At 48.6% G+C, this 8,980-nt stretch overlaps 1 protein-coding gene across 1 annotated transcript in view; it reads left to right on the top strand.

Moving 5' to 3' along the window:
* The first annotated feature begins 541 nt into the window (after nt 1–541).
* Nucleotides 542–8,980, top strand: part of dpp7 (dipeptidyl-peptidase 7) — a 32,376-nt gene continuing 23,937 nt past the window's right edge. Inside the window, exons 1-8 of the mRNA XM_083912184.1 lie at nt 542–669; nt 1,629–1,755; nt 1,848–1,987; nt 2,872–3,035; nt 4,797–4,932; nt 5,831–5,912; nt 6,684–6,850; nt 7,805–7,865. Of these exons, the coding sequence (XP_083768310.1) occupies nt 583–669; nt 1,629–1,755; nt 1,848–1,987; nt 2,872–3,035; nt 4,797–4,932; nt 5,831–5,912; nt 6,684–6,850; nt 7,805–7,865 (964 nt within the window). The 5' untranslated portion in view covers nt 542–582. The remainder of the gene's footprint in view (nt 670–1,628; nt 1,756–1,847; nt 1,988–2,871; nt 3,036–4,796; nt 4,933–5,830; nt 5,913–6,683; nt 6,851–7,804; nt 7,866–8,980) is intronic.

Raw genomic sequence — 8,980 nt, 5'->3', positions numbered from 1 at the left:
ATAGTGTGTAAAAAAATTGAATTTCCCGTTGACTAATAAAGGAATTCTTCTTCTTCTTCTTAAATATAGAAAATGATTTGACTATAAGTAAGTAATGTTTATTTTTAAGTTAATAAAAGTGAATTTAGTTGATAGAACCAATTCTATTCAGTTCATTGGACTTACACTCATTAAATATTAAGCACTCTTAACGCTGCATTTATCCAAACTTATGTCAAATGTGTAAACAGAACTTGTCCGTATTGAGTAAGACGCACTTGAACGCATCTTCTTTACACAATGTTACCACTTAACTTATGTTTACTTTATATTTTCCTCCATTAAATCAAATTAATACATTCTAGTTGTGACAACTTTCATCTGAGGACACGGACAAACTTAGTTACATTAACACAAAATACACACAACACGAAAAACGGACCAAAGTAACAACTGGGAGGGAATGGTGGAGAATACGTGACGCACTTGAACGCAGCACGGACCATAACATCGTGTCATGTGACGCGTGCGGTCGGCGCATGCGCGGTAGTATAAATCTTCTAAACGTTACAGATTTCGCAGTAAATCGCGTTTCCCGGTAACATGAGTGAGAAACGGCCTTTCCTCCCGGTAACCGTGGCCCTGCTGTGCGTCCAGCTGCTGCACGGCCTCTCCTACACTCATTCACAGGTAACGTTTGAGTTTACATTGTTTATTTTATTTGTTTTTACGGAAACTTCTGTTCAAAAGCGAAGGACTTACAGCTGCAACCAGGGGCGTGCACAGATTTTTAGAAGGGCAGGGGCGAAAATGGAAAAAAGGGCACTGAGGAGGGCACTTTAGCACATGTTTTGGCTCCTAGAGGGCACTTTAGCACATGATTTAGCTCCTAGAGGGCACTTTAGCACATGTTTTAGCTCCTAGAGGGCACTTTAGCACATGTTTTGGTTCCTAGAGGGCACTTTAGCACATGTTTTGGTTCCTAGAGGGCACTTTAGCACATGTTTGGGCTCCTAGAGGGCACTTTAGCACATGTTTTGGTTCCTAGAGGGCACTTTAGCACATGTTTGGGCTCCTAGAGGGCACTTTAGCACATGTTTTGGTTCCTAGAGGACACTTTAGCACATGTTTGGGCTCCTAGAGGACACTTTAGCACATGTTTGGGCTCCCAGAGGACACTTTAGTGCGTGTTTTGGTTCTTTGAGGATACTTTAGCACATGTTTTGGCTACTAGAGGGCACTTTAGCACATGTTTTGGCTACTAAAGGGCACTTTGGCAAATGTTTGGGCTCCTGGAGGGCACTTTTGCGCGTGTTTTGGTACCTAGAGGGCACTTTAGCACACAATTTGGCTCCTAGAGGACACTTTAGCACATGATTATGGCCACAGAGGGAACTTTAGCTCCGATTTGGCTACCATGAGGGCCCCCCCTGTATACAGCAGTCTATTATTCATAAGTGTGTGACAAACTAAGTGTGACAAACTAAGCGATGCTTAAGTTTACTCTAATAACACGTTTTAATAATAATACTTCGTACACATGCGTGGGCAGTGACATGTGAGGTGTAGTTTTGAACACAGGTCTTAAACTGCTTTATCATTGTTTAACTGAAGAGTTCAGAATAATATGAGCACTTTCATGTTGACAGTCAAGAAAACCTCATGGATTCAAGACAGAAGAGCCGTTCACAGAGAAGTACTTCACTCAGACTCTGGACCACTTCAACTTCAACAGCATGGGCAACGGGACCTTCAGTCAGCGGTACCTGATCTCAGGTGACACCAACAACACCAACAACATCCTGTTTGAAACGCATCTGTGACATACGAGCACCCGCCTCACTGTGCTGTCTCCCCTCCCCTCTTAGATAAGTACTGGAGGAAAGGCTACGGCCCCGTGTTCTTCTACACGGGTAATGAAGGAGACATCTGGGAGTTTGCGTCCAACTCTGGCTTCATCACAGAGCTGGCTGCTCAGCAGAGAGCTCTGCTCATATTTGCTGAACACGTAAGAAAACGCCACACGGTCAAATGCACTCGGTGTCATCACAGAGAGATCAAACAGCACGCTCGGGTCATGTGACAGAGGAAATGGGGAAATGGATGGTTGCAGTTTGACTCACGCTCAGCTGATTTTCTCTCCGGGTGCTCGTCCAACCATAAGTTAGCTCTTTGGTTTCCACTACCAGCCCCTCGCTGTGGTCAGCTGCTGTACTGAAAGCGCGCGTGTGTGTGTGTGTGTGTGTGCGTGTGTGTGCGCGTGCATGTGTGCGTCTGTCAAATCAATCTTTGGTATATATATATTTATATGGCATTTTTGATACTTTACAGTAGTACATTTACATTGGAGATCAAAATTAGAGAACAGATTATTAATACTCTCCCTCTGTCCTCCTCTTCCTCTCTCTCTCTCTCTCTCTCTCACTCCCTCCCTCCCTCTCTCCCTCTGTCCTCCTCTCCCTCCCTCTGTCCTCCTCTCCCTCCCTCCCTCTGTCCCCCTCTCCCTCTGTCCTCCTCACCCTCCCTCCCTCTGTCCTCACCCTCCCTCTCTCTGTCCTCTCCCTCTGTCCTCCTCTCCCTCTGTCCTCCTCTCCCTCCCTCCCTCTTCCTCTCCCTCCCTCCCTCTTCCTCTCCCTCCCTCCCTCTTCCTCTCCCTCCCTCCCTCTGTCCTCCTCTCCCTCCCTCCCTCTGTCCTCCTCTCCCTCCCTCCCTCTGTCCTCCTCTTCCTCCCTCTGTCCTCCTCTTCCTCCCTCTGTCCTCCTCTTCCTCTGTCCTCCTCTCCCTCCCTCCCTCCCTCTGTCCTGCTCTCCCTCCCTTTGTCCTCCTCTTCCTCCCTCTGTCCTCCTCTCCATCCCTCTCTCCTCCTCTCCCTCTCTCCTCTCCCTGCTCTAGCGGTACTACGGCAGGTCTCTCCCGTTCGACAGAGACTCCTTCAGCGTCCCTCAGGTCGGCCTCCTGACCGTGGAGCAGGCGCTGGCCGACTACGCCGTCATGATCACTGAGCTGAAACAGCAGCTGGCAGCCACGGACTGCCCCGTCATCGCGTTCGGAGGCAGGTAGGATCCAGCGGACACGCCCTGCTGTTGAGCTGTCTGACACTGGTTGTTTACTGGGAGCTCGGATATGGGACTTTGTCTTTGAGCGCCCTTGAAAATATAATGTTTTTATAAGTGATAGGAGTTTATGTTCGAAGCTTTAAAACCATAAACACATAAACACATCAATGCGTTTCATCCGTCTGACTCTTCCACTGATGAGCACAGTTGAAATGAACCCGTCTCCTGATAAACGACTCATTTATAGTTATTATTTATTGTTTTATTTGAGAAATAGTTTCCATTAGAGCTGCAACTAATGGTCTTTTTCCCTACTGATCAAACAACTGAGTCAGTGGTTTAGTTAATAACATATAAAGCATACACTCATAATACACAGCCCCTCCGTAGTGTGTCGATCTGACACAATTTGATAAATAATGAATCCCTCAAGCCAAACCTGAAACTGCAGCTGTGTCAATTCAGTTTTATTTATAGTGCCAAATCATAACCAAAGTTATCTCAGGACACTTTACAGAGTAGGTAAAGACCACACTCTGTGACTTATTTATGATTTACAGAGACCCAACATCCTCAAAGCAATTTCAGTCCAAAGCAACTGGACTTGGTTATTTGTCTAGGAAGACGTTTCACCTCTCATCCAAGAGGCTTCATCAGTTCATGTACACATCTGACCAGGCTGGGACTGGACCAGGACCAGGACCAGGACCAGGCTTGGACTGGACCAGGACCAGGCTGGGACTGGACCAGGACCAGGACCAGGCTTGGACTGGACCAGGACCAGGACCAGGACCAGGCTGGGACTGGACCAGGACCAGGACCAGGCTGGGACTGGTCCAACTAACTGGTGTGAGATCCAGGTATTTAACCTCTCACAAGGCCGATGATGTCACTGGAACCCTTTGTGCTCCAAGTGCCAACGACCGTCGTTAGAGTGACAGTCGCTGGTGGGAGGTTGGTTTCGACCTTGTTTGTGCTCTATTGAGTCTTAACGACCGTCGTTGGAGTCACAGGAGGCCTTTTGTGGTCCAGTCCCAGCCTGATCCTGATTCTGGTCCTGGTCCTGGTCCAGTCCCAGCCTGGTCCTGTTCCTGGTCCAGTCCCAGCCTGGTCCTGGTCCTGGTCCAGTCCCAGCCTGGTCAGATGCGTACATGAACTGATGAAGCCTCTTGGATGAGAGGTGAAACGTCTTCCTACACAAGTAACCAAGTCCAGTTGCTTTTGACTGAAACTGCTTTGAGGAGAACGACGACCAGGACACATGAGAACATTCACAGGCCCGTAGACCCAACAATTCCCCCGTGAGCACACAGTGGCGTTGAAAACCTTCCCTTTAACAGCCAGGAACAGACAGACCCAGCTCTGTGGAGGACGGACATCTGTCTGCACAGGAGGGAGGAAGAAAAGGAGAGAATATGACTTGTATGTCATGGCGTTTAATACAGCAGAATAGAAACAAGCACAGCTGAGGTGATGTCACACAGATGCCTCCAGGTCGGACGTGTGTCTGAAATCTGATGGCGGCTGTAAAAGAGTTGCGGTGTCTGGTTTCAGAGGGTGATCCGGGGCCTTTCTGTGCTTTAACTCTTATGAAGTATGATGTGGTTTAATGACACGTTTGCCTTTTCTGTCAGGTATCGGATAACAGTCGGGCAACCTGACACTAAACCTGTCAATGCTCAGTTCATCTCAGACATGAAACAAGGCTTCTCTTAAAGTAAAAGACACTTTTTAACACTCTGCTCCTCTTGTTTCCTGCAGTTACGGTGGGATGCTGTCCGCCTACATGAGACTCAAGTATCCAAACATTGTGGCTGGAGCTCTGGCTGCCAGCGCCCCCGTACTGTCCACTGCCGGGCTGGGAGACCCCCGGCAGTTCTTCAGAGATGTCACAGCTGTGAGTGTGTTTAATGCTAAACTAAGAAGTTCCTTTGTTCTTTTGCCCTAAAACTGTTAGAGCTGTTTTGTTTTTGTTATCTCTCAGGACTTTAGGGGCTCCATACTATAGGATGTAGCATAAACCAGTGCACTTACAGACTTAGGGCGCACTCCCTCTGTCCATCCGTACCGTGCCCCGGGCTTTAGTTTCCGTATTTTCCGCATTATAAGGCGCATAGAACAGACGCTACAGTCGAGGCTGGGGTTACGTTCTGCATCCATTAGATGGAGCTGCGCTAAAGGGAACTTCAACAAAACAGTCAGGGGAGGTCGTCTTGTTGCTTCCTCCACTTCGGCACCATTGATTGGTTCATGTTAAACTCTCTGGCTGCTGCTCTATTCCCGTGTTCTACTGCGTGACTGATGGCCTTGAGTGTAAACTCTGCGTCGTAAGCGTGTCTCTTAACAGGAGCCATTTTGGGCTCTTTACACAAACACACACATGGAAATGAAACGGCACGCTTCACGCAGTCGTATATCTCAACATGCACCGCGCGTTACTTCTTCTACGGGGGAAAATAGAGTCGGCGGCTGCTCACCGTAGTTGCGAGACCTGTTGTGGCTCAATATCGGTCCATATATAAGGAGCACCGGATTATAAGGAGCACTGTCTGCTTTTGACCAAACGTGCCGTGGTCGGCAAGCGTGCCGCTCCTAGACGCGGTACGGTTGCACTCACACTGGTCAAACGAACTAGACTTTAGCCGTGGAACCTGTTTGGACACGGTACGGATGGAAAGTGTGAGCGCGCTCTAAGCTTCTTTGCAATGCCTGTCCGTTTTGGAAACACAAAAGCAAATAATGTGTGTATTTCCACCTGTGTGTGTGTGATAATGACCTTTTGTCACTCTTTATAGGATTTTGAGAGCATCGCCCCTGAATGCAGAGATGCCGTGAGAGGAGCGTTCCATCAGCTGAAAGAATTGGCCCAACACCAAGGTAGTGTGTGTGGAGAGAGGGTGGCCTCAGTTTAATGTGCACAGATGACAATGAATGGAAAGAAATGTTGGACTATATTGTGTTGCTAAGGAAGCAATGGCACCTGGATTTGTTTTGAGTAAGCATTGCCGAATGTGGCTAACAGTGATTAGCTCGGGGCAGCACGGTGAAGGCATTCAAAGGTCCTTTTTAACCACTAATGCTGCTGAAAATAACAGCAAACCTCTGCAGCAGCATGAGAAGAGTCCCTACACACACAACAAAGCAGCAATGGGCTCCTTCCTTTGGGATTGACTTTGGTAATCCACTGTGATGGACTTTACTATGAGAGGAGCTGGTACAGGGGCCAGTAGGTAAGTCTTTAAAACGCTCTTTTAATAAACTCTGGCTTCACTAACTACGCTGTTGCTGCTTTGTTTTGTGTGTAGGGACTCTTCTCATGCTGCTGCAGAGGTTTGCTGTTATTTTCAGCAGCATTAGTGGTTAAAAAAGACCTTTGAGTGCTTTCATCGCACTGCCTAGAGCTAGCTAGTTAGCCACGCCTGGCTTTTGGCGACTGTCCAGGATTTCTCACTTAATAGTTGTTGCACGAGATAAATTGTCACAGTAGTTTATTTGATGAGTGTATTTGCCAAAAAAGCCAATTTCACTTTAGTGTTGAACACCTCTGACCTTCGGGCTGTTTGCTCTGTGGAAGATAATAGAAGGTTGTCATGGCGACGTAGTAACTCAGAACAATGAATGTTAACCCACCACTGTTGTTGTTTCCAGATTACAGTCGCATCCAGGCTGAATTGTCTCTGTGCAAGCCTCCGTCATCGGCTCAGGACATCCACCAGCTGAACGGCCTGCTGAGGAACGCCTTCACCCTGATGGCCATGCTGGATTACCCCTACAGCACGCACTTCATGGGGAGCATGCCCGCCAACCCCGTCAAGGTGACCGCACATCCAAAATGGCAACTATGAGTGGTTTATTTTATTGTTTATTTCAAACTTCAAAAATAAACAAAACTGTCTCCTAAGGGCGCACTCCCACTGTGCGTCCGTCCCGTGCCCCGTGCTTTAGGGTCCTTGTCCCCCCCTCCAGGCCCGTTTGTACTCACACTACCTGGGCCTCGGAGAATGCTTCTTGCTGCCTATACGTCATCACGCCGTAACACGCCACACGCATTGATGACGTCATGGCGATGCGTGGCTTTGTTTCCAGATCTTTCCGTAGACCTCGGAGTTTTTTGTGCGTCTTGTCGACTGTTTTTGAATCTTTTCATCGACCAAATCTGCAGTAAACACTCCACCTCCGCATCACACCAACGTCAACCTTTCACCGCCATTGTTTTAAATGTCGGCGCATGGTCCCTCCTTTTTTTTCTACGTCCCAACAGGCGCACAGGAAATGACCTCAGAACCGCCGTAGGCCTCGTGCTCGTACACGTGCGCCTGCTCGTGCTCGTACACATGCAAACGTGCTTTACAAAAGCCCAGCTCACCCAAACGGGCCGTGGACGGCAACCGTGCCGCTGCTAGACACGGTACGGTTGCACTCACACTGGTCAAAGGAACCAGACTTTACCTGTGAAACGTGTTTGGGCACGGTACGGATGGACAGTGTGAGTGCGCCCTTATAAAATAAATGATACTTGGAAACGAGTGATCTTAATAAAGCGGTCGCCTCATTCACTCGACGTGGTTTCCTACCTGACAAACACACACCTGCCCTTTCATTACCTGGGCGGTGTCCTGATCCCGCACACTGACCCCTTCACACAGCAGAGAGTAAAGAGGACTTAAAACAGTATTATATAACACGCTAAATGAATGAATGAAATCCATAGACTGTTTGAAGGCAGCGACAGTGGGGCTGCAGCTGACCGTGATGTGGGACTCTTTCAGGTGGCCTGTGACACCATGCTGAGCGGACCGGAGCTGCTCGCCAACCTCAGGACCACTGCAGGTAAAGGAAATGCGTCTGACAGCAGCTCACACCATGGCGTGCGTCGTCTGAAGAGATTTCTCTCACGTGACGATAATTAGCACACACTGATGAAGAATAGTTCTTATTCCTAATAGATAGGAGGTAACAGGAGTGGACTCTTTAGAGACTACAGCAGTTTGGGAGGGAGCTCTTCACGTCAGCAGACACTAGAGGGCAGCGGTCAGCTTCATGTTCCTCCTTTCACAACATCCTCAAAGCAGTTTCAGTCACAAGCAACTGGACTTGGTTATGTGTCCGGGGGAATCCTGGACGAAGAGGAGAGGTGGTTTGAAAGAGGAGGAAAAGAAAGAAGAGGAACCATCGGTAACCAGAGGAGGAGGTCTGAGACAGAACCACTTCTCTCCAGTTTACAATGCTGCCCTTTCATCCCTTCATCCAACAATCAAACCTCAAAGAACAACTGTTCACAAACGTCCTCCTGTGACTCCAACCACTGTGGTTCACACTCAATAGAGCACTAACCAACTCCAGACCTACTTCCACCAACGACTGGACCAGGACCAGGACCAGCACTAACCAAGTCCAGACCTACTTCCACCAACGACTGGACCAGGACCAGGACCAACACTAACCAAGCCCAAACCTACTTCCACCAACGACTGGACCAGGACCAGCACTAACCAAGTCCAGACCTACTTCCACCAACGACTGGACCAGGACCAGGACCAGCACTAACGAAGTCCAGACCTACTTCCACCAACGACTGTCACTCTAACGATGCTCGTTGGCGCTTGGAGCACAAAGGGTCCCAGTGACATCATCAGCGTTGTGAGAGGTTAAATACCTGGATCTCCACACCAGTTAGTTGGACCAGTCCCAGCCTGGTCCTGGTCCAGTCCCAGCCTTGTCCTGGTCCTGGTCCTGGTCCTGGTCCTGGTCCTGGTCCTGGTCAGATGCGTACATGAACTGATGAAGACTCTTGGATGAGAGGTGAAACGTCTTCCTAGACAAAGAACCAAGTCCAGTTGCTTTTGACTGAAACTGCTTTGAGGAGAACGACGACCTGGACACATGAGAACATGCACCGTCTGGTTCTTTACTCAGAACAAGGACGGGCAAGTTTATTGTTAGAG

Source organism: Echiichthys vipera, assembly GCF_963691815.1.
Source record: "Echiichthys vipera genome assembly, chromosome: 4".
Taxonomy (NCBI): domain Eukaryota; kingdom Metazoa; phylum Chordata; class Actinopteri; order Perciformes; family Trachinidae; genus Echiichthys; species Echiichthys vipera.
The sequence above is the reverse complement of the archived record's forward strand: the minus strand, read 5'-3'. Positions and strand labels throughout refer to the sequence as shown.